This window comes from Scyliorhinus canicula, chromosome 10, assembly GCF_902713615.1.
Source record: "Scyliorhinus canicula chromosome 10, sScyCan1.1, whole genome shotgun sequence".
Taxonomy (NCBI): domain Eukaryota; kingdom Metazoa; phylum Chordata; class Chondrichthyes; order Carcharhiniformes; family Scyliorhinidae; genus Scyliorhinus; species Scyliorhinus canicula.
Genome location: NC_052155.1, coordinates 191,715,653 through 191,741,787, shown reverse-complemented (window position 1 = coordinate 191,741,787; position 26,135 = coordinate 191,715,653). Strand labels below are relative to the sequence as shown.

At 46.0% G+C, this 26,135-nt stretch overlaps 1 protein-coding gene across 9 annotated transcripts in view; it reads left to right on the top strand.

Annotated features, from left to right (window-relative positions):
* avl9 (AVL9 homolog (S. cerevisiase)) overlaps positions 1 to 26,135 on the top strand; it is a 183,166-nt gene that overhangs the window by 118,068 nt on the left and 38,963 nt on the right. For all 9 annotated transcript variants that reach the window (XR_005462168.1, XM_038810418.1, XM_038810424.1 and 6 more), the window contains 3 exons: positions 7,970 to 8,189; positions 12,581 to 12,698; positions 15,875 to 15,928. Coding sequence is in view for 8 of the 9 variants with exons in the window: in XM_038810418.1 (XP_038666346.1) it covers positions 7,970 to 8,189; positions 12,581 to 12,698; positions 15,875 to 15,928 (392 nt within the window). In the remaining variant the exon portion in view is untranslated. The remainder of the gene's footprint in view (positions 1 to 7,969; positions 8,190 to 12,580; positions 12,699 to 15,874; positions 15,929 to 26,135) is intronic.

The following is a 26,135-nucleotide window of genomic DNA, read 5'->3' as shown; positions in this document are numbered from 1 at the left end:
CATGTACAGTTTCTGCATAACCATTGCTCGGCACAACATCGAGGGTCGAAGGGCCTGTTCTGTGCTGTACTGTTCTATAAAGCTCTTGAGCTCAAGCCCCCTGTTACTAAACGCTATAGGCCTCCTTCACGGCAGAGTGGCAACCTTCAGAGATCTGTGGACATGAACCACTAGATCTCTCTGTTCCTCCACATTCCTCAGAACCCTGCCGTTGACCCTGTAATCCGCATTCAAATGTTTCCTACCAAAATGAATTACCTCGCATTTAGAACATAGAACATAGAACAGTACAGCACAGAACAGGCCCTTCGGCCCTCGATGTTGTGCCGAACAATGATCACCCTACTTAAACCCACGTAACCCGTATACCCATAACCCAACAATCCCCCCCATTAACCTTTCACTACGGGCAATTTAGCATGGCCAATCCACCTAACCCGCACATCTTTGGACTGTGGGAGGAAACCGGAGCACCCGGAGGAAACCCACGCACACACGGGGAGGACGTGCAGACTCCACACAGACAGTGACCCAGCCGGGAATCGAACCTGGGACCCTGGAGCTGTGAAGCATTGATGCTAACCACCATGCTACCGTGAGGCAGGGTTAAACTCCATCTGCCATTTTTCGGCCCAGCTCTGCATCCTATCAATGTCTCTTTGCAGCCTACAACAGCCCTCCACCTCATCCACTACTCCACCAATCTTGGTGTCATCAGCAGATTTACTGACCCACCTTCAGCCCTTCCTCCAAGTCATTGATAAAAATCACGAATAGCAGAGGACCCAGCATTGATCCCCATGTAACACCGCTGGTAACTGGTCTCCAGCCTCAAAATTTTCCATCCACCACCACTCACTGTCTTCTATGTGATAGCCAGTTACTTATCCAATTGGCCAAATTTCCCTCTATCCCACATCTCCTTGCTTTCTTCATGAGGCGAACATGGGGAACCTTATCAAACGCCTTACTAAAATCCATGTATATGACATCAACTGCTCTATCTTCATCTACACACTTAGTTACCTCCTCAAAGAATTCAATCAAATTTGTGAGGCAAGATTTACCCTTCACGAATCCATGTTGACTATCCCGGATTAAGCTGCATCTTTCCAAATGGTCATAAATCCTATCCTTCAGGACCTTTTCCATTAACTTACCGACCACTGAAGTAAGACTAACCGGCCTATAATTGCCAGGGTCATTCCTATTCCCTTTCTTGAACAGAGGAACAACATTCACCACTCTCCAGTCCTCTGGCACTATCGCCGTGGACAGTGAGAACCCAAAGATCAAAGCCAAAGGCTCTGCAATCTCATCCCTTGCCTCCCAAAAAATCCTAGGATATATCCCATCTGGCCCAGGGGACTTGTCGACCCTAAGGTTTTCAAAATTGCTAATACATCCTTCCTCAGAACATCTACCTCCTCCAGCCTACCCACCTGTATCACATTTTCATCCTCAAAAACATGACCCTTCTCCTTGGTGAACACTGAAGATGATAAATTCCTCACCATCCAGACCCCCAGCCCTGAAGGATTTCCAGTCAATATAAGGAAAATTTAAGTCTCCCACTACAACAACCCTGTTATTTCTACATCTATCCAGAATCTGCTTGTATATCTGTTCCTCAACTTCCCGTGGGCTGTTGGGAGGCTTGTAGTACACCCCCATCATAGTGACTGTCCCCTTCCTGTTTCTGAGCTCTACCCGCAGTGCCTCGTTACTTGATGGTGTTCTCCCTCTGTACAGCTGTAATATGTTCCCTGACCAGTATTGCAACACCCCCATCTTCCTCCCTGTCTCACCTAAAACACCTATATCCTGGAATATTTAACTGCCAGTACTGTCCCCTTTTTTAACCAAGTCTCCGTTACAGCAACTACATCCAAGCTCTGCGCGTGAATCAAGGCTTTAAGTTCATCTGTCTTGCCTGTTGTACTCCGTGCATTGAAGCAGATACACTCCAGACCTCCAGGCCCACTGAGTTCGACCTCCCCCAGCCTGCCCTTCCTCTTAACCAGCCTGACCCTGGTACCATGTTCATCCCCTACACTCTACACTTGCTTGCTTACTGTCCTGATTCCCACCCCCTGACAAATTAGTTTAAACCTACCCAAACCATACTAGCAAACCTCCCAGCCAGGATATTGGTGCCCGTCCAGTTCGGGTGTAACCCGTCCTTCTTGTCCAGGCCCCACCTTCCCTGGAAGACATCCAAGTGATCCAGAAATCTGAAGCCCTCCCTCCTGCACCAGTTCTTTACCCACGTATTCAACTGCACTATGTCCCTATTGCTAGCCTTGCTAGCGCGGGGAATAATCCTGAGATTACTACCCGAGAGGTTCTGCTTTTTAATCTTCTACCTAGCTCCCTAAATTGCCATTACAGGACCTCGCTCCTCTTTCTACCCATGTCATTCGTACCAATGTGGACAATGATCTTTTTCTGATTTCCCTCCCGTTTTCGGATGCTTTGTACCCGCTCAGAGACATCCAGGACCCTGATACCAGGGAGGCAAACTACCATCCGGAGTCCTTTCACGGCCACAGAAGTGCCTGACTATTGAATCCCTGCCACTATTGCTTTTCTAACGCTTTGCAACCTCCGTCTGTGCAGCAGGGCTAGTTGTGGTGCCTTCGCTCTGGCCCTTGCTGCTGCTGTCCCCTGATGTACTTTCCCTCTCATCAGTATCCAAAACGGCATACTTGTTAGATTGGTGGACAGCTATGGAGACCCCTGCACTGTCTATCTGCCCCATCTACCTTCCTGTACCTTGGGTGTGACCACATCTCTGAAGCTATTATCTATCACAATTTCAGCTAATTGTGTGCTCCTCAGTGCTTCCAGCTGCTGCTCTAACGGATCCATGCGTTCGGTGAGCTTGAATACACTTTCCAACAGTGTAGTCCTCAGGGACACTTTGAAGTGTCCATGATGCCACAAATCATGCAGGAGCAGCACACGACCCCGCCAATTGACATCTCTCCCTCTTTTGGTTATTAGAGTTTAAGAAAAAAAAACTAAATACTGAGGCCCTTAATAAAAAAATTACTGCTGCTGCTTTCACGAATAGGCCCCCCAAAAATGTAGTGTGTCTTCTAGTTACTACATGTAGTTATTCAATATAAAAGATAGCTTGCTACCCTCAAGTAACTGTGAGAAAAAAAATAAAAACTCTTACCTTATTAAATGTAGCTCCGATGAGCCTAGGAATGAAAGGGTTAAGGACACGATTTATTGTGAACCAATCAGGAGTCGCTCTCCCTTTTGCAAGTCTGACGTCACCCGCCGCTCAGTTTAAACACTTGCAGACCACTGCCATCACCGCCTCCCAAAAAATGTCCACCGACTCCTCCCCATTCTGATTCAGCTCCACATACTCCTTAATCGCCGCCCGCACCTTATCCAAAAACCTCCATCCACCAACAAACCCGAATCAAACCTCCACCCTGCCTCTGCTCTCGTCCTGATCCAAACCAAATCTCCAGACAGTGGGGCGCATGGTTGGAGATAACTATCACCACATACTCTGTCCCCTCCACCCCAACCAAAATCTCCCAGCTCACTACAAAGTAATCAATCCTCGAATACACCTTATAGACATGTGAAAAGAAGGAATCTTCCTCCCCCCCCCCCCCCCCCCCCCCCCCCCGGTTCTGAAAGCTGCCATTCTGATAAAGACCCCTTTCCCCCACTCTCTGCCTTCTGCCAGTCAGCCAATCCTCTATCCATGCCAGTATCTTACCCTTAACACAATGAGCTCTTAATTTATTTCACAGCCTCCTTTACGACACCTTGTCATGGAAATCTTAATAGATCATGTCCACTGGTTCTCCTTTGTCTAACCTCCTTGCTATTCTAACAGATTTGTCAGACATGACCTCCCCTTGACGAAGCTGTGCTGACTCAGTCCTATTTTACCGTGCACTTCCAAGTACTCCGCAATCTCTCCTTAATAATGGGCTCAAAAATTTTACCAATGACCAAAGCCTGGCTAACTGGCCTATAATTTCCCGTCTTCTGCCTCTTTCCCCCCCCCCCCCCCCCCCCCCCCCCCCCAACCTCCCCTTCTTAAACAGGGGTGTTAAATTAGCCATTTTCTTTTGGGAGGAAGGGGATCAGACAGAAATTGTGGTCCACATTGGTACCAACGACATAAGTAGGAAGAGGGATGAGGTCCTGAAAGCAGATTCCAGGGTGTTGAAAAAGATCTGAAGATATCAGGATTATCCCCAATTCCACTTGGTAGTGAACAAAGGAAAGGGGGATTGATCAATTAAATATATGGCTGGAGAAATTGTGTGGGAGGGAAGGCATCAGATTTCTGAGTCATTAGGGCCGGTTCTGGGTCAGGTGGGACCTGTATAAGCTGGGTCGGTTACATTTTAACAGGACTGACACTGGTATACTCACACACAGCTTTTGGGTTAGGTTTAAACTAGCTTGTCAGGGGGTGGGAACCTGAGGGTGGCCCAAATTGGAAGGAAGTAAAGTTTATAAAAGGTAATAGTAGTGGGATTAGGCAGCAAACCATTGAGGAACCATTGAGCACACTACCGGAATACACATAACATTCATAACTAGGTAGATGAACGAAAGGGACTGAAAGAAGTAAATGGGTATGATATAATTGCCATGGAAACATGGCTGCAAGGTGACCAAGACTGAGAATTGAATATTCAAGGATATTCAATATTTAGGAAGCAAAGACAAGAAAGGAAAGAGGTGGAGTAGCCATGACAATAAGCGATACGATCAGTGCAATAGTACGGGAGAATCTCAGATCAGAAGAATAATGTCTGGAATCTGTTTGGATGGAGCTAAGAAACAGCAAAGGGCAGTGGACATTTGTTGGAGTAGCTTATAGGCCACCTAATAGTAATGGTAATGTGGTGCATAGTATTAATCAGGAGACGAAAGAAGCATGTAGCTTGGGCAATACAGTGATCATTGGTTACACCTTAACAGGATTGACCTACACATAGACTGGTTAAACCAAGTGATGAGTGACCACAATATCATAGAATTTTACATCGGTCATAATCTAACGGGAGAAGCACTGTGCTAGCGAGTGAGAATTGCTGGGTGCTTTCTAACAGCCAACCCAGCGAGACCGTGACCGGTATCTTTCGCCAATTAGGGCCTTTAACGATGCCCCACAGGCTTCACATTGGAAATGCCTGTCATGCCAGCTGATTCACCTGGATAGCGTTCAGCAGCTCCCCACTAATCAGGGGCAGTAGCTCTTAAACTGCCCCCTCTTAGCAAACCTCAGACAGCACACAGCCATGCCACCACAGCCCCAATATTCGGAGATGATGACCTGGCCCGACTGTTGGATGCAGTGGAGTTGAGATGGGTCACACTGAGGGGGTCGGAGGGTCCGCCGCAGGTCAGCCAGTACCACCTGGGAGGCATTGGCAGCAGCCCTCAGCTCAGGGAGTGTCACAAGGAGGACTGCCACCCAGTGCCATAAGAAGCTCAACGACCTCAACTGGCCGCACAGGTGAGTTGGCATCGGCCCCTGGGCAGTGGTCCTGCTGCCAACCACCTGACGGCCTGCCAGTTGGCACCATGCCTGTGCCCCAGCTTACCCTAGCACTCACCTGCACACCCCACCCATGCCGAGCAGCAGTGCCCACACTTGTCCCCCACTATAACTTCCCTCTGCGATGCATGAAGTGTGCAGCTCGCAATGCCCCCTCTCTGTCCCTGCAGGAGAAGTTGGCCCATAACACGCAGGGAAAGGGCCAAGATGGGCGGTGGGGCCCCAGACATCAGACCTTCGTCCCCTACGAGGAATGGGCCCCGGAGGTCACAGGGTTGTTGGAGGACAGAGCGGTCACAACGTCGAGATAGGCCTGTGCCATAGAGGTGAGGATCCATCGCCCCTACCCAGGTGACCTGTCACACGTGGGTTGTTCGTGCCAGAGATGATCCTACCCTCCCACTCACAACACGTCCATTCTCCATACTCCCACGGGATCTCCATCTGATGGTGCCGGCCCATCGGGGTCACGCCCCCCCCACACAGCTGCTGTGCACATCTGGCGCAGTCAGGAATGTCCACGGTGGGCAGCAATCTGAGGTCTGTTGGATTCCAGGAAGCTGGGTCCCAGTCTGATGCTGAGCCTCTGGACAAGATTATCCCGGAGTAGATGCAGACGCTCGGGTGCGGCTGTGATATTTAGAGGAAGATGCCAGCGACACTCCAGCAGGTCCATAACTGATTGGAGGAATCCCAGAGGCTACAGGAGCAGGGGATGGCACCGGCAATGTGAGACACCGAGGCCAACACCGCTGAGGTGGTGATCACAGTTGAAAGCCTGGAGCACAATGTCAGTAGCACAGGTGGACATTGCAGAGTGTTGTTACAGAGAGGCATCGCCGACGGCATTGACACCATGGTACAGAGAGTGGGGAGCTGCCAGGGCTGGCAGAGCCAGAAGACGTAGGGGTCTTTGGAGTTCACTCCAGCTGCCGCTCCGTCCCAAAGTGACCCTCAGGGCCCGACCAGCAGTGACCGGGAGATGGGAGCGGCAGAGGGTGCCCAGAACCTCCCTACAGGGAGACAATGGCAGTCACCGGCTCTCCCGATCCAGCCGCCTCCTAACAACGGCTGTCACCAGCTCGCCTGATCCCGCTGCCTCCTAACAACGACATACCTTGGGATCAGTAGGCCGAGCAGGGCGGCACGGCGAGGCATGTGCCACCTGCAAGGCGGCCGGGGTGTTCCTGCCACAGGGCCCTCAGATGCTGGGGCCATTAAAAGTGCCAGGACATGATCAGCAGCAGGCTATCCACTGTCGATGTGCATCGTGGGGCACACCTAAACATAGCAGCACAGCATGGAGGGCCAAGCAGTTTGAGAATCATTAAGTTTGCACATTCTGCCCGTGTCTGCGTGGGTCTCACCCTCATAACTCAAAGTGTGCAGGCTAGGTGGATTGGCCATGCCAAATTGCCCCTTAATTGGAAAAAAAGAGAATTGGGTAATCTAAAATATATTTTTTTAAATAGCGTAAAGGTTATGGGGATAGTGTGTGTAAAAGGCATTGAATGGCGGAGCAAGCTCGGCAGGCTGAATGACATCCTGTTCACACATTCCTAAATGTAGTACCTATTGAATGTAGACTAATGCAGCAGCAGTTTGCACACAACGCATACCGTCAGAACTGCTGAGATGGACAACCACGTTCCATCAGAACTGCTGAGATAGACAACCACATACCATCAGAACTGCTGAGATAGACAACCACGTTCCATCAGAACTGCTGAGATAGACAACCACGTTCCATCAGAACTGCTGAGATGGACAATCACGTTCCATCAGAACTGCTGAGATAGACAACCACGTTCCAGCAGAACTGCTGAGATAGACAACCAGGTACCATCAGAACTGCTGAGATGGACAATCACGTTCCATCAGAACTGCTGAGATGGACAACCACGTTCCAGCAGAACTGCTGAGATAGACAACCAGGTATCATCAGAACTGCTGAGATGGACAACCACGTTCCATCAGAACTGCTGAGATGGACAATCACGTTCCATCAGTACTGCTGAGATGGACAACCACGTTCCATCAGAACTGCTGAGATAGACAACCACGTTCCATCAGAACTGCTGAGATGGACAACCACGTTCCATCAGAACTGCTGAGATAGACAACCGGTTGAAACAGGAATGTTAGTTTTGGGATAAATTTTTTTTGTTGGGACACAAAATCTCCACCTATGCATTTTCCAACAGAACCTCCCATTCGCCATTTATATATTTAATAAAGAAGCCTAGTGAAAATCTAAGTTTAAAACCTTGTCAAAGAGAATCAGGATTTCAGCAAAGAGCAACATCCCTTCACTCACTGTTTCCTTTCAATCATTCTTTAAAAGCATTGTTCATACATTTCCACTAGGGAAAAGGAATCAGAAGTGTGGCAGCTCTTTTAAATCATCTGTCTTTACAGATTGAGGATGCCGTAATACAGATCCATGACCCGGAGCTACGGAAACTGCTGAACCTCACCACAGCCGACCTACGTTTTGCAGATTTTTTGGTGAAGCATGTAACTGAAAATAGGGATGATATCTTTCTCGATGGGACAGGTTGGGAAGGAGGAGATGAATGGATCAGAGCGCAGTTTGCACTGTACATCCATTCCCTTCTTGCCACTACTTTGCAGCCAGGTAAGAAATAATGTTTTATACAGTAAAATCACAGTTTTACATACAGAGCAAAATAGAATCCTAAAATAATTTTTTTCCAAATATATTGATTGGGCTTAAGTCATGGATGACAGAATTAGCCTGAGCCCTGTCAGTCTGGCCCTTGAAGACCAAGAAACTTGTCCTGTTTTGCAATTAGAACATAAAACGGTAGAGCACAGTACAGGCCCTTCGGCCCAGAATATTGTGCCGACCATTTATCCTAATCTAAGATCAGCCTTACCTACACTCCTTCAATTTACTGCTGTCCATGTGCCTGTCCAAGAGTCGCTTAAATGTCCCTAATGACCCTGACTCCTCCACCTCCGCTGGCAGTGCATTCCACACACCCACCACTAAACCTACCTCTGACATCTCCCCTATACCTTCCTCCAATCACCATAAAATTATGTCACCTCGTGACAGCCATTTCCACTCTGGGGAAAAGTCTCTGGCTGTCCACTCTATCCATGCCTCTCATCACCTTGTACACCGCTATCAAGTCACCTCTCTTCCTTCTTCGCTCCAATGAGAAAAGCCCTAGCTCCCTCAACCTTTCTTCATAAGACATGCCCTCCAGTCCAGGCAGCATCCTGATAAATCTCCTCTGCATCCTCTCCAAAGCAGCCACATCCTTCCTATAATGAGATGGCCAGAACTGGACACAATATTTCAAGTGTGGTCTCACCAGGGTTTTATAAAGCTGCAGCAAAACCTCCTGGCTCTTAAACTCAATCCGCCTGTTAATGAAATCCAATACACCATACGCCTTCTTAACAACCCATCAACCTGGGTGGCAACTTTCAGGGATTTATGTATGTGGGCCCCAAGATCCCTCTGTTCCTCCACACTTCCAAGAATCCTGCCTTTAACCCTGTATTCAGCATTCAAATTCGACCTTCCAAAATGAATCACTTCACATTTATCTAGGTTGAACTCCATCTGCTACTTCTCAGCCCAGCTCTGCATCCTGTCGATGTCTTGTAACCTGCAACAGCCCTCGACACTATCTACAACTAGATTTTGTTTTCCGAATTTCGTAGACCTGTAGATTTAGTACTGTCATTTCATTGGTGTATGAATCCTAATTCAGAACTGCGCACCTTGCATGAAATATCTGTGAATTGGATCAGGGGGGCAAATCTTATGTGATGACATATAGGTCGGGATTTGGACAAATGGTGAGGAGAATTGTAAAATGCTTTATGGGTGGTACAGTGGTTAGCACTGCTGTCTTACAACGCCGAGGACCCGGGTTCGATCCTGGCCCCGGGTCACTCTCCATGTGGAGTTTGCAAATTCTCCCCGTATCTGCGTGGGTCTCACCCCCACAACCCAAAGATTTACAGGGTGAGTGATTGGCCACACTAAATTGCCCCTTAATTGGAAAAATTTAAACAAAAGTGAAATATTGGTGAAATCTGCTTATAGCTGCCAGATGCCATTTAATTTGGAGAAGTGTGAAGGAATATATTTGGGGGAGAGAGAAGGAACAAAAGAACAAAACACATAATGGAAGGATATTCAAGGCTGTCGAGGAACATGAAACCCAAGGGTTCAAAAATATAATTCCTTGAATGACCACTACAAAAGTGCCAATGTCATTTGGTTTTTGGAAATTGAATTGCAGTACAGATTCAACTGGATGACAACAGGGATGTCTTGTCCCCTGAGACTAATTCCATTGGGGGAGAAAAGGCTAGACGGAGATTTAACACTGGGCATTTTGTAAATCAGGGAGGGCTTTGATTAAGTGAATGAGGCACAGCTATTACTCCTGGTTGGAGCATCAGTGCTGTGACTATTCACCAAGGATGAGAAAGAGAGCAAGAGAATTTTTCCTTGGGTTGTAAGATCTCAGGAGACTTCACCATGGAGTGGAAGTTACCGTTGGTTACTTTGGGGGAAAATTGTATAAACATTTGAAGCCAAGGAATAATCAAGGCTGTGAGGAGAGCACAGGGAACTGGGATTGGTTTTTGATTCAAATTTCCATAATTTATGAAAAACTTTAATTGACTTGTTCATTCAATTAATAACTGACGTACTTGTGAAGTGAATGTGTATTTTTTAAAAGTACATCATGGGTATAGGGATAGTGGTTCCCAAAATGTCGATCTCGGTTGACTGATCGAGCGGGAACTCGTTTGGGCCGACTGTGCACATTCTGCGCACTCAGTGCATGCTGTGTGCAGCGCACGTACAGAGTCGGTGTTAGATCTCTTTGTTTCCAGAGAGTTGAGTCCGGTTGTTAAATTTCAATGGCTTTATTCAGCACCCAAAGCTGCCGCACAGTTACACTTCTGTCCCCAGGGCAAGAAAAAAAGGAGAGCGGGCTGTTCGTGCGCTTAGTTCCTATACCCGTGATGCCATTGGTCTTGACTTATTGATGCGTTTAAACTACGATTGGTCTTCCTTGCACTGTGGCTGAGGTTGTCCCTGATTGGTGGTCGAGTGCACGTTACTAGCGGCATGATGCCAAACTTGGGTGTTACGTGGGCCACGGGGCTCAAATTGGCATGTAGCGGTGGTCATTCCATGGGGAGCTGTTCCCCAACTTGCCGATCGGGCACCGGTGGACTAGATGGCAGCGGCCTCTATTGCCCCCACCAAAGATGCCACTAACTACGCTGTCTGGATATGTGAGGTGTGCATTTTCTGCACACTTGCAACATTGGCATATACACAGTGCACAATAGAAAGTAAATTAGATATTTGCTGCATTACCCGGGGTAATTCCCAAAGAACAAAGAAAAGTACAGGACAGGAACAGGCCCTTCGGCTCTCCAAGCCTGCGCTGACCATGCTGCCTGTCTAAACTAAAATCTTCTACACTTCCGGGGTCTGTATCCCTCTTTTCCCATCCTATTCATGTATTTGTCAAGATGCCCTTTAAACGTCACTATTGTCCCTGCTTCCACCACCTCCAAGCACCCACTGCCCTCTGTGTAAAAAAAACTACCCTGTTGACTGCAAAGGCCTTGTGCAATAGAAGTGGCCTTTACTGCGTTATTGTAAGATTTTATCCTTGGGTCTGAACCCAATTTCTAGTGGGCAAGGATCTAGAGCACAAATCTGCCATCTCTTATTTGCATTCCTCCTAAAAATTAAAAAACATCCTGGACCCATAGAATAACACACAACATTGAAATGTAGCTGCTTAGGATACAGAAGCATATGTTATATCACAGAATTTGTAGTCCAGAGACATGGATTACTGATTTGGAGTACAAGGGGCGACACAGTGGTCAGCACTGTTGCTTCACAGCTCCAGGTTCAATTTCCACTTGGGTCACTGTCTGTGCGGAGTCTGCACGTTCTGCGTGTCTGCGTGGGTTTCCTCCGGGTGCTCCGGTTTCCTCCCACCAGTCCCAAAAGACTTGCTGTTAGGTAATTTGGACATTCTGAATTCTTCCTGTGGACCCGAACAGGCGCCGGAATGTGGCGACTAGGGGCTTTTCACAGTAACTTCATTGCAGTGTTGATGTGAGCCTACTTGTGACAATCAAGATTATTACTAAAGAGGGGCGGCACGGTAGCACAGTGGTTAGCACTGTTGCCTCACAGTGCCAGGGACTCCGGTTCGATTCCCGGCTTGGGTCACTGTCTGTGCAGAGTCTGCACGTTCTACATGTGTCTGCGTGGGTTTCCTCCGGGTGCTCCGGTTTCCTCCCACAGTCCAAAGATGTGCGGCTTAGGTGGATTGATCACGCTAAATTGCCCCATAGTATCCAAAAGTTAGGTGGGGTTGCTGAGTTACAGGGATAGGACGGAGGTGTGGGCTTTGGTAGGGTGCTGTTTATGGGGCCGGTGTAGACTCAATGGGCCGAATAGCCTACTCCATTGTATATTCTATGATAATATGAGTTTCAATGCCATCATGCAGTTGGAGAATTTGATTTCAATTAATTAAACTGAGTCAAAATTCTGGAACCGTTGATTACAAAAGTACTAGATTGCTGTATAAGCCCACCTACTTTACTATTGCCCGTGAGAAGAAGAAAGCTTCGCAGAACAGTATGCAAGAGCGTTCTTGATGCATTTTTCCTTTTATCCATATAAGGCCTATATTGTGCAACATGTTTGAATGTCCTTGTGGGGGAGGGTGGTACCACCATATTAGGATGACTGTTGAAAAGTAGATCTCAAATCACTGAAATCTGGGGATCCTTGGTGTGAGCTTTCTGAAGTAGATTTTGAACATCGTTTAAGTTTGTCTTTGGTGTGCAGAAGTTGCATTATTTCAAAATTTGGATTAAAATTCAAGTAATTGTGAACATTTGTGCTGATTCTAACTAAATACTGAATTATCTGAGTATCATCTGAGTATTCTAACCAGGCAATATATCAGTATGTCTTTTACTCTGCTTCAGATAATGACAAAATGTTAGCAGACTATGGCATTTTGTTTATCACTGCATGGAAGAATACACACAACTTCAGAGTGTGGAATAGCAACAAACACCCTGCTGTCACTGAACTCAATCCTGGGTAGGATGATGTAGATTATTTCATGTTTTTGTCGATCCAATTACTGTTTTCTTTTAAATGTATTTTATTACAAACATGCATCAAAACAGGTTACAGCAAATAAACACCCCGGGAAACGTACTTCCCAACAATCAACTATACAGTCTGTACAGATTTTTCCACTTTTTCACCCCCCTCTCCCCAGAGACGAATAGCTCCTGAAACACGGTCACCAACATCCCCCACCTTTACTCAAACCCCCCTGCTGAGCCCCTTAACTCATACTTTATCTTCTCTAACCGCAGGAAGTCGTACAGGTCATCAACCAAGCCACTACTCCTGGTTCAAGGTCAAGTGTAGGAGGTTTAGGGGGGATTTGAGGAGAAACTGTTCTACCCAGAGGGTGGTGATGGTCTGGGAGGATGGTAGAACAAAGAAAATTACAGCACAGGAACAGGCCCTTCGGCCCTCCCAGCCTGCGCCAATCCAGATCCTTTATCTAAACCTGTCGCCTATTTTCCAAGGATCTACTTCCCTCTGTTCCCTGCCCGTTCATATATCCGTCTAGATGCATCTTAAATGATGCAGCCTCACATCCTTTAAAAAGTACATGGATGAGCACTTGACACATCTTAACATTCAAGGCTATGGGCCAAGTGCTGGCAAATGGAATTACGTAGGCAGGTCAGGTGTTTTTCATACATTGGTGCAGACTCGATGGGCTGAAGGGCCTCTTCTGTGCTATATTATTCTGTGATTCTATGAGTGAAAAAAATAATGGAAACATTGGTCGAAGTTCTCCCATTTTGAGACTAAGTGCAGTGGAGGGTCTGTTCCACTGGTCAGATTGGCGGGTTCACATGCCAGATTCAGTGTTTGAAACCTTATTAATTATGCACAGGTGAATTCTCCTCCAACTCTCCAGGTGGGCCAGCAGCTGTTTCGTCTGCCCAGCTTCAGCTGACAGGTTTGACGGTCCTGGTGCCATATTTAAATACCAGTCCAACACACTCTTCTAAAGCCACATGTCAGCCACAAATCGTGCAGATTGTCAGCAATCCAGAAGAAAAAGGCGAACAGCCTCAACAAGAATTATGTTCCTTGATTCAACCACCCTCCTTCCCAAGCGCATCACCTGTGAGGCAACAATGCGCCTCTACCCATCCGGACCTCTACCCAACTGGAGTCTTTGTGTATCCCTTCCAGTCAATGATGTGGTATTCCTTGGACCATGTTGTTTTAAATCTTTTCAAAGCTTTGTCGGGGTCCAGCTCCCTCCCCTCGGTCTTCCCTTTTTTGTTGTCTTTATCCACTTCCTTGCCCCTCAGCCTACCATCATGAGTTCTCGCCCTCCCTTCCCCCTCCTTGTACAGCCCCCTCCCACATTGTCCCCCTTGTGTTTGTTTGGCCACCAGACCCCAAAATCCTCTTTTCATACTCCACCCCTGGTCAAACTTCAGACCTTTGTTCCAGAGGCTGCATAAGTCTGGTATGTAGACTGATGTACTCCCCAACGCAAGGCACAATACTGAACCAAAACAGTGACACTAGAAGATTTATGGTTCCTGCAGCATGGTACTGCCCATGAAGACCAGCTTGGCATGGAGATGGAAGTGGGAACCTGTCTGCCCCTGGCACAGTGGTGAACTCACCTCGATGGGGTCACTGTCTGTGGGGGGTTCGTACATTCTCCATGTCTGTGTGGGTTTCCTCCTCCCACAGTCCAAAGATGTGCTGCTTAGGTGGATTGGCCATGCTAAATTTCCCCTTAGTTTACAGGGATGTGTTAGTTAGGTCAAGAGGTTATTGGGATAGGGTGGGGGAGGTAGGTGCTCTTTCAGAAGGTCAGTGCAAACTCGATGGGCCAAATGGCTTTGTTCTGCACTGTAGGGATTCTGTGAGGTCTGGTCCGCTTTATGCACTTCACTCTTCAACAGTCAGTTTTGACACCGATGTGATTTTCCCCTGACATGGTGCAAGGTTGGAAAGCCTGACGGGGCACCAAGAGGCAGCTGTTTTAATGAGCATTTATGAGACGCAGATTAAGGCAAATGGTGATTGTGCCACCTGCCAGTGGGTGACGGACCTGCCATTGGGAGAATTGCAACGTAATTTTGCATCGCAGGTTTCTGACTTTTTGACCCCAGGTTTTCCGTGCCCACCCGCCACAGTCATGTTGGGAGAATTCCTCCTATTGGCTCTCTACAACTTCTATAATTTTGAAGATCTCTACTGTGTCAGTGCGGAGTCTTTCAAGAGAAAACAGAAACAACCTGTTGACCTGCTCTGATAGTTAAACCCTAACCTAACATTTCTGGTATCGTTCTGTACACCAGCACCTTCTTGAGCACCTCCGTGTCCTTTAAATAATCTTTATTTATCAGCCTAGTGTAACCTTTCCATATTCTGCACTGCCAGGCAACAATAAATTTGCTGCATCAGAAAATCTCCACCTTTGCTTCCGATTAATAATAGAATCATTAATCGTAGAATCATAGAATCATTACAGTGCAGAAATGGCCATTCGGCCCATCAAGTCTGCACCGACCCTCTGAAAGAACGCCCACCCTATCCCCAAAACCCAGTAACCCCACCTTACCTTTTGGACACTAAGGGCAATTTATCATGGCCAATCGACCTAACCTGCACATCTTTGGACCATGGTAGGAAACCAGAGCACCCTGAGGAAATCCATGCAGACCCGGGGAGAAAGTGAAAACTCCACACAGTCAGCCAAGGCTGGAATTGAACCCGGATCCCTGACGCTGTGAGGCAGCAGTGCTAACCACTGTCACCATGCAACCACACACCATGCCATCCTTAATGTGACGGTTTTTAATTTAGTTGTACTGTACATGAAATGTGATAACTTTGTTAGCCATATATAAAGTATATTTGTTCAGAGCATTTAACAAGCAGATGTGTGCATCTTTTGCTGGCGTTGGAGACCTAAATTGCCTTAAATTATATTATTTAGTCAGAAATTTTTATCGAGTAGATACAAATCTGATGTTACTTGTGTAAATACAAGTCTTTCTCCTCCAAAAAGTCTAATTATAGAAAATGACCAATAAACAGGTTTTAATTTGAAGCTCTGTGCTTAAGTTAAGTAACGTTTATTAATTGTCAGTTGGGAAATAAATCTTGATAGAAATGAGCAAAATTAAAATGTTTGCATGTTTTTTTTAATTTTCCAGCCATCCATTCCAAGGGCAGTACAATGTATTGGACGTCAAGCTAAGATTGTCACAGTGAGTACTGTGGTATACTGTCACTTATCTTCAAAATTATAAATTTAGTTAGACCTTCATAAATAAACATTTTTATCTGTCCCCAGTTCTGAAGTAAGAAAATACTTCCTCATTTATTCACAAACCTTACATAAAATAGTAGGATATAATTCAAACCAGGGTGTGGGTAGGCAGAAGAACCATTTGTTCTAGCCAACATTTTTGCATTCTTGAGGACAGCACGGTGGCGCAGTGAGTAGCACTGCTGCCTCACGGCGCCAATGTCCCAGGTTTGATCCCGGCTCTGGGTCACTGTACATGTGGAGTTTGCACATTCTCCCCATGTTTGCGTGCGATCTGCCCCTACAACACAAAGATGTGCAGCAGGCTAGATAGATTGGCCACACTAAATTGTCCCTTAATTGGTAAAAAATAAATTGGGTACTCTAAATTTATATTTTTTTTAAATTTAGCATTCTTAGAACATTTTCACCGGTGGAGAAGGCTTAAACTACATATGCCATCTCACATAAAATATTTCACAGCACTATTAAAAGCAGAACATGGATCTTGTATATAACCTGGGCGACATTTATTCTGTTGCACGTTTTGCTATGGGTGTAAAACGCGTTTATTGGAGTGTATTAACACGCCTCCGTTTAAAGGCCGTGTGCTTAACACTACTAGGCTCTGTGTATGTATTTTCAGCTCAGGAGTCGCCAGATGCCGTATAGACACCTCACAAATATTCCAAGGTCAGGTTCAAAGTAATAAAACGATACACCGATTAGTAAGTTCCAAACGATCAATATTTATTATACAATTATAATAAATACGCATGCACACGCTAAGGGACTAAGCTATGACTAGACTAAGCAATCAGAATACTTAACTAAACAGGAACAGGCAAGGTCAGGGAGCGAGGCCTTCGTTCCGGTCTTGGTCTGCAACCTTCAGAAAGCGTGCTGGTCACTGGGGGTCTAGAGGGCCTGGTTCGCGTAGCGAGCGTCGTATTGGCACTTACGGTTCGGCGGCTGGTGCTCAACGGCTGGAGTCAGGATACAATTCGAAGTTCTTGGTCAAAGCCGGAGCACGAAACAACAGACAGGACCATGGGTGGGGGTCTATCTTTTATAGGGGTCCCCAATGTCCTTGCCTTTTCCTGGGCGGGCTTTACCTTCAGGTATCGATTGGATCGCTCCCAATCGATATCTTTTGAATTCCTCCAATGTGAGGGTCTCTCTTGATGGCGGGGGCGGTTTCTATAGTGGATACTTCTGGTGCCGCTCTGTCTGGACATCCACTCAAAGTATCTTATTCAAACCCAAATGTTGCCATTGTGTGTGCCTAGATCTGGACTGCCTCATTAGTATGTAAAGCGTTCTGCCATTATCACCTTTGGTTTGAGATCTTCCACCTGGCCAGAAACTAGTTTTGCTGCTTGCAAAATGCTAATGAGTGTTTGCAGGCTGCTGCCTTGGCTAAACTGTTTTTCCCTGCAGTCTTAGCGATTCTCCATTTTGTTTAGTCCAGTGTCCATTTTAGGTGGCTACAGTGGCTACAATTCCTCAACAAACATTGCATAAAATATAATCTTGTCATTTATCTTATTTCTTTTCGTTTGACCTTACTTTTCACAAACTAGTCGTCACATTTCCTCTATCGACAATAGTGACAACACGCCAAAATTACTTAATTGGCCATGAAATTCTTTGAGATGTCGCAAAGTTGTGGCAGTCATAATATGAATGTAGATTTGTTCTTCCAGTGCTTTTTTCCCCCTGTAATCAGATGCTTGCACACAGTAAAAGTTCAACCATTTCATTCAGATATCCCACATCAACTTAACACTAATAGAATGTAAAGTTCTGAAAATGTTTGTACGGGTGAGGCTAAAGGAATATAGCAATATTGTTATAAGACACGAAAGATGCATTTAGAAGGAAATTCTGCTTGTCTCCTTGAATTACAGGATAGCCGTCTTGCAACATCAGGTTAAAGTCCAACAGATTTATTTGGAATTACTAGCTTTCGGAGCATAGCTCCTTCACCTGTTGGACTTTAACCTGGTGTTGCAAGACTTCTTACTGTGCCCACTCCAGTCCAACGCCAGCATCTCCACATCATGAGATACAGGATGTTTGAAAGGAAATCCATTTTGTAAACTCCTATCACGATTTATCTGGGCTACAGGTCTAATATGTGTAATTAGCAAAATAGTCAAAGATACTTCAGATACAAGACAGGAAAAAAATTAGACTATTAACCATGAAAAAGATAGGGGGATTGGGCACAGATTTCTAAAAGGGTGGATTTTAAGGAAGGTTTTAAAAGAGACAAAGAGTGGGTTGGAGAGTCAGAGGGAGCAAATTACTAAGAATGGGGCCTAAGTGGCTAAAGATACATACAGAAACATATAAGATCCCGAGGGGCCTTGGCAGGGTAGATGTGGAGAGGATGTTTCCTCTTGTCACAGAATATAAAACTGGCTGTCGCTGTTTAAATATAGGGAATCGCCTATTTAAAACAAATTAGATGTTTTCGCTCTCAGCCAGTTCTGAGCCTTTGGAACGCTTCCTGAAAGGTGATGGAAGCAGAGTCTCCGAATATTTTTAATGCAGCGATGCATTGATTCTTAGTAAGCAAGGATGATAGGTTATCAGAGTTAGGCAGGAAGAAGATGTGATATTTTTGTCAGACCAGCCATCACGTTATTAAATGGTAGAGCAGGCTCGAAGGGAAGAATGGCCTCCTCCTTGTTTCCATGTTTGTATGTGCAGGTTTCCTAAGTGTAACTACATATGAGGACGGCATATGAAGAATAGATAGTGGGAGTTTCTCAGAAAGGTTCGACGATAATCATGAGACATTTTTATCTACAAATAGAATGGAAAACTCAGAGGTAAAGGTAGCTGAGATGAAGAATTCATTGAATGTTTTCAGGATAGTTTCTTAGAACACGTTCTGGAGCCAACCAGAGAGCAGACTATACTTTGTCAATCTGCACCTCCAGCCTGCCCCACCCCGAACAGGCATCCTACTTCCAGCTTCCTCTGGCTTTGACAGTCATCAAGACTCGAAATGTAAGCTCCGTTCTCTCTCCACAGTTGTTGTAAGACCTGCTGAGATTGTCTAGCATTTTCTGTTTTTGTTTCAGATTCCAGCATCTGCAGTAATTTGCTTTTATTTATTTAAGGTTATATCAGACCTGGTATTGTGGAATGAGATAGGATTAATGTTTATTAATGGAAGAGGTGGTAGTGTAGTATAGTGTATTGTCACTGGATTAGTAACCCAGAGTCCCAGGGTAAAACGCTGGGGACCTGGATTTTAATCCCAACTACAGCAGATAGTCATGATGTGGAGATGCCGGCGTTGGACTGGGGTGAGCACAGTAAGAAGTCTTACACCAGGTTAAAGTCCAACAGGTTTGTTTCAAACACTAGCTTTCGGAGCGCAGCTCCTTCCTCACCTGAGGAAGGAGCTGCGTTCCGAAAGCTAGTGTTTGAAACAGACCTGTTGGACTTTAACCTGGTGTTGTAAGACTTCTTACAGCAGATAGTGAAATTTGAATTCAGTAAAAATGCTGGAATGAAAAGTGTAATGATGACCATGAAACTATTGATGATTGTTGTGAAATCCCATCTGGTTCACTGCTGTCCTTTAGGGAAGGAAATCTGCCAGCCTTGCCTGGTCTGGCGTATACGCGACTCCAGCCCCTCATCAGTATGGTGGACTCTTAAATGCCAGAGCAAGCCACTCAGTTCAAGGGCAATTAGGGATGGGCAATAAATGCTGGCCCAGCCAGCGACGCCCACATCCCTGTAGCAGTGATGATAATATGTTTGAATTTTTCATTCAGTTTGAGGGAGAGCAAATTACTGCGGATGCTGGAATCTGAAACAAAACAGAAAAGCTTTAAATTATATGTGAGAATGTATCTAAAGTGAGCGAGGAAATTAGGTTAAGGCAGTGATTTTCAGTAATTGCCTGAGATCCATTTTTATCAACCGCCCACCCTTCACGGCCCACGCCGGCCGACCTTCGTTGCCCTAGCCGACATACCTTTGCAACCCGCTCCGGCTGACCTTTGCGACCCGCTCCGGCCGACCTTCGCAGCCCTCGCCACCCACTCTTCGCGACCCATACCGGCTGACCTTCGCGACCCTCACTGCCCACCCTTAGCAACCCACGCCAGCCGACCTTCCCGGTGCACATCTGCCAACCTTCCCGGTGCACATCTGCCAACCTTCCCGGCCCACCTTCGCGGCCCACGCCGGCCGACCTTCGCGGCCCACGCCGGCCGACCTTCGCGGCCCACGCCGGCCGACCTTCGCGGCCCACGCCGGCCGACCTTCGCGGCCCACGCCGGCCGACCTTCGCGGCCCACGCCGGCCGACCTTCGCGGCCCACGCCGGCCGACCTTCGCGGCCCACGCCGGCCGACCTTCGCGGCCCACCATTTTCACTTACCTTTAATCTGACAGGTGAGCCTGCTCAATCTCACTTCTGATAATCTTTATTGTAACAATACTTGCTTTGTCAATGTTACATTTCTGATAATGACTTCAGCTGATGATTTAATATCTCACTGCAGCCATTGAAAAGAAATTAAGAATTTTGTCCTCAAACTCACTATGCTTAGTCTTTAAATGCGTTTGAAGTTTTGAGGGTTTTCGTTTTTCATTTGCCAGTACTTCCCTGCAAATAACCCACATGGGCTTTCCATTCTGATTTCCAATGGCACAATTAATAACCCATGCCCCAAATAATCATCTTTATGGTACTTTGTTCATGTTTTGAGCTTCTTCTTTGTGGTTGATCACCAGAGGCCCAGGAGTTCACACCAGCACTGCTGGCAGCTACAAAATGGAGGAATCTCTCTCACTCTCAGAGCACGTGACTTGTGATCTGCTCTCTGCCGCCGCTCCAGGCAGGAAGACTCTTTCGCAGTGCGTGGCACCGCAACCCTCCCGACACCTGCCCGTGACCCCGAGTTTAAAAATGACTGGGTTAAGGGGATAGGTCAATGACTCGAAGCTTTGACAAAGAGTCATCGGACTCGAAACGTTATCTCTTTTCTCGCCCTACAGATGCTGCCAGACTTGCTGAGATTTTCCAGCATTGTCCCTTTTGTTTCAACTTGCGTGGCAACTTTCAGGGATCTATGTACATGGACACCGAGATCTCTCTGCTCATCCACACTACCAAGAATCTTACCATTAGCCCAGTATTCTATATTCCTGTTATTTCTTCCAAAATGAATCACCCCTCACTTTTCTGTATTAAACTCCATTTGCCAACTCTCAGCCCAGCTCTGCAGCTTATCTATGTCCCTCTGTAACCTGCACCATCCTTCTGCACTGTCCACAACTCCACCAACTTTAGTGTCATCTGCAAATTTACTCACCCATCCTTCTACGCCCTCCTCCAGGTCATTTATAAAAATGACAAACAGCAGTGGCCCCAAAACAGATCCTTGTGGTACGCCACTCGTAACTGAACTCCAGGCTGAACATTTCCCATTAACCACCACCCTGTGAATTCTTCCAGCTAGCCAATTTCTGATCCAAATTGCTAAATCACCCTGAATCCCATGCCTCTGTATTTTCTGCAATAGCCTACCGTGGGGAACCTTATCAAACGCTTTACTGAAATCCATATATGCCACATCAGCTGCTTTACCCTCGTCCACCTGTTTGGTCACCTTCTCAAAGAACTCGGTATGGTTTGTGAGGCACGACCCACCCTTCACAAAACAGTGTTGACTATCCCTAATCAAATTATTCCTTTCTAGATGATTATAAATCCTATCTCTTATAAACTTTTCCAAGAATTTGCCCAGAACAGAAGTAAGGCTCACTGGTCTATAGTTACCAGGGTTTTCTCTACAACCTCCCCTTCTTGAATAAGGGGACAACATTTGCTATCCTCCAGTTTTCTGGCACTATTCCTGTAGACAATAACGACATAAAGATCAAAGCCAAAGGCTCAGCAATCTCCTCCCTAGCTTCCCAGAGAATCCTAGGGTAAATCCCATCCAGCCCAGGGGACTTATCTATTTTAACACTTTCCAGAATTGCTAACACCTCTTTGTGAACCTCAAGCCCTTCTAGTCTAGTAGCCTGTATGTCAGTATTCTCCTCAACAACATTGTCTTTTTCCTGTGTGATAACTGACGAAAAATATTCATTTAGCACCTCTCCTATCTCCTCGGACTCCACGCACAACTTCCCACTGCTGTCCTTGACTGGCCCTACTCTTACCCTAGTCATTCTTTTATTCCTGACATATCTATAGAAAGCTTTAGGGTTATCCTTGATCCTACCTGCCAAACACTTCTCATGTCCCCTCCTGGCTCTTCTTAGAACATAAGAACTAGGAGCAGGAGTAGGCCATCTGGCCCCTCGAGCCTGCTCCGCCATTCAATGAGATCATGGCTGATCTTTTGTGGACTCAGCTCCACTTTCTGGCACGAACACCATAACCCTTAATCCCTTTATTCTTCAAAAAAACTATCTATCTTTATCTTAAAAACATTTAATGAAGGAGCCTCTACTGCTTCACTGGGCAAGGAATTCTATAGATTCACAACCCTTTGGGTGAAGAAGTTCCTCCTAAACTCAGTCCTAAATGTACTTCCCCTTATTTTGAGGCTATGCCTAGTTCTGCTTTCACCCGCCAGTGGAAACAACCTGCCCGCATCTATCCTATCTATTCCCTTCATAATTTTATATATTTTCTATAAGATCCCCCCTCATCCTTCTAAATTCCAACGAGTACAGTCCTAGGCTACTCAACCTCCCCTCGTTATCCAACTCCTTCAGCTTTGGGATTAACCTAGTGAATCTCCTCTGCACATCCTCCAACGCCAGTACGTCCTTTCTCAAGTAAGGAGACCAAAACTGAACACACTACTCCAGGTGTGGTCTCACTAACACCTTATACAATTGCAGCATAACCTCCCTAGTCTTAAACTCCATCCCTCTAGCAATGAAGGACAAAATTCCATTTGCCTTCTTAATAACCTGTTGCACCTGTAGACCAACTTTCTGCGACTCATGCACTAGCACACCCAGGTCTCTCTGCACAGCAGCATGTTTTAATATTTTATCATTTAAATAATAATCCCGTTTGCTGTTGTTCCTACCAAAATGGATACCCTCACATTTGTCAACATTGTATTCCATCTGCCAGACCCTAGCCCATTCACTTAACCTATCCAAATCCCTCTGCAGATTTCCAGTATCCTCTGCACTTTTCGCTTTACCACTCATCTTAGTGTCATCTGCAAACTTGGACACATTGCCCTTGGTCCCCAACTCCAAATCATCTATGTAAATTGTGAACAATTGTGGGCCCAACACTGATCCCTGAGGGACACCACTAGCTACTGATTGCCAACCAGAGAAACACCCATTAATCCCCACTCTTTGCTTTCTATTAATTAACCAATCCTCTATCCATGCTACTATTTTACCCTTAATGCCATGCATCTTTATCTTATGCAGCAACTTTTTGTGTGGCACCTTGTCGAAGGCTTTCTGGAAATCCAGATATACCACGTCCATTGGCTCCCAGTTATCTACTGCCCGGTAATGTCCTCAGAAAATTCCACTAAATTAGTTAGGCATGACCTGCCCTTTTTGAACCCATGCTGCGTCTGCCAAATGGGACAATTTCTATCCAGATGCCTCGCTATTTACAAAGAACAAAGAAAATTACAGCACAGGAACAGGCCCTTCGGCCCTCCCAGCCTGCGCCGATCCAGATCCTTTATCTAAACCTGTCTCCTATTTGCCAAGGTCTACTTCCCTTTGTTCCCGCCCATTCATATACCCATCTAGATGCCTCTTAAATGATGCTATCGTGCCCGCCTCTACCACCTCCGCTGGTAAAGCGTTCCAGGCACCCACCACCCTCTGCGTAAAAAAAAAAAACTTTCCACGCACATCTCCCTTAAACTTTCCCCCTCTCACTTTGAAATCGTGACCCCTTGTAACTGACACCCCAACTCTTGGAAAAAGCTTGTTGCTATCCACCCTGTCCATACCTCTCATAATTTTGTAGCCCTCAATCAGATCCCCCCTCAACCTCCGTCTTTCCAATGAAAACAATCCTAATCTACTCAACCTTTCTTCATAGCTAGCCCCCTCCATACCAGGCAACATCCTGGTGAACCTCCTCTGCACCCTCTCCAAAGCATCCACATCCTTCTGGTGATCTGGCGACCAGAACTGCACGCAGTATTCCAAATGTGGCCTAACCAAAGTCCTATACAACTGTAACATGACCTGCCGACTCTTGTACTCAATACCCCTGTCCGATGAAGGCAAGCATGCTGTATGCCTTCTTGACCACTCTTATCAACCTGCATTGCCACCTTCAGGGTACAATGGACCTGAACTCCCTGATCTCTGTGTACATCAATTTTCCCCAGGACCCTTCCATTGACCATATAGTCCGCTCTTGAATTTGATCTTCCAAAATGCATCACCTCGCATTTGCTTAGATTGAACTCCATCTGCCATTTCTCTGCCCAACTCTCCAATCTATCTACATTTTGTTGTATTCTCTGACAGTCCTCCTCGCTATCTGCAACTCCACCAATCTTTGTATCATCTGCAAACTTGCTAATCAGACCACCTATACCTTCCTCCAGGTCATTTATGTAGATCACAAACAACAGTGGTCCGAGCACGGATCCCTGTGGAACACCACTAGTCACCCTTCTCCACTTTGAGACACTCCCTTCCACCACTACTCTCTGTCTCCTGTTACCCAGCAAGTTCTTTATCCATCTAGCTAGTACACCTTGAACCCCATACGACTTCACTTTTTCCATCAACCTGCCATGGGAAACCTTATCAAATGCCTTACTAAAGTCCATGTATATGACATCTACAGCCCTTCCCTCAGCAATTAACTTTGTCACTTCCTCAAAGAATTCAATTAGGTTTGTAAGGCATGACCATTCCTGCACAAAACCATGCTGCCTATCACTGATAAGTCTATTTTCTTCCATATGTGAATAGATCCTATCCCTCAGTATCTTTCTTCCTTGATGATAGATTCCAGCATCTTCCCTACTACCGAAGTTAAGCTCACTGGCCTATAATTACCCGCTCTCTGCCTCCCTCCTTTTTTAAACAGTGGTGTCACGTTTGCAATTTCCAATCCGCCGGGACCACCCCAGAGTCTAGTGAATTTTGGTAAATTATCACTAGTGCATTTGCAATTTTCCTAGCCATCTCTTTTAGCACTCTGGGATGCATTCCATCAGGGCCAGGAGACGTCTACCTTTAGCCCCATTAGCTTGCCCATCACTCCCTCCTTACCGATAACAATCCTCTCAATCTCCTCACCTGTCATAGCCTCATTTCTATCAGTTACTGGCATGTTATTTGTGTCTTCCACTGTGAAGACCGACCCAAAAAACCTGTTCAGTTCCTCAGCCATTTCCTCATCTCCCATTATTAAAACTCTCTTCTCCTCCTCTAAAGGACCAATATTTACCTTAGCCACTCTTTTTTGTTTTATATATTTGTAGAAACTTTTACCATCTGTTTTTATATTCTGAGCAAGTTTACTCTCATAATCCATCTTACTCTTCTTTATAGCTTTTTTAGTAGCTTTCTGTTGCCCCCTAAAGATTTCCCAGTCCTCTAGTCTCCCACTAATCTTTGCCACTTTGTATGCTTTTTCCTTCAATTTGATACTCCCCCTTATTTCTTTAGATATCCACGGTCGATTTTCCCTCTTTCTACCGTCCTTCCTTTTTGGTGGTATAAACCTTTGCTGAGCACTGTGGAAAAATCGCTTTGAAGGTTCTCCACTGTTCCTCAACTGTTCCACCATAAAGTCTTTGCTCCCAGTATCACGAGTATTTGATTTTACCTTCTCACCCTCCATCTGTATTTTAAATTCCACCATATTGTGATCGCTCCTTCCAAGAGGATCCCTAACTACGAGATCATGAATCAATCCTGTCTCATTACACAGGACCAGATCTAGGACTGCTTGTTCCCACGTAGGTTCCATTACATACTGTTCTAGGAAATAAAGCTCTCTCTTTAGATCCTTTCTAGCTAACTTGTAACTCTTGCGTGCCCTAACTGAGCCTTCACGTCTCATCTTTACATAAGCCTCCTCTTGACAAGTGATTCAACTACTTTAATAAACCATGGTTCCCTCGCTCGACCACTTCCTTCCTGCCTGACAGGTACATA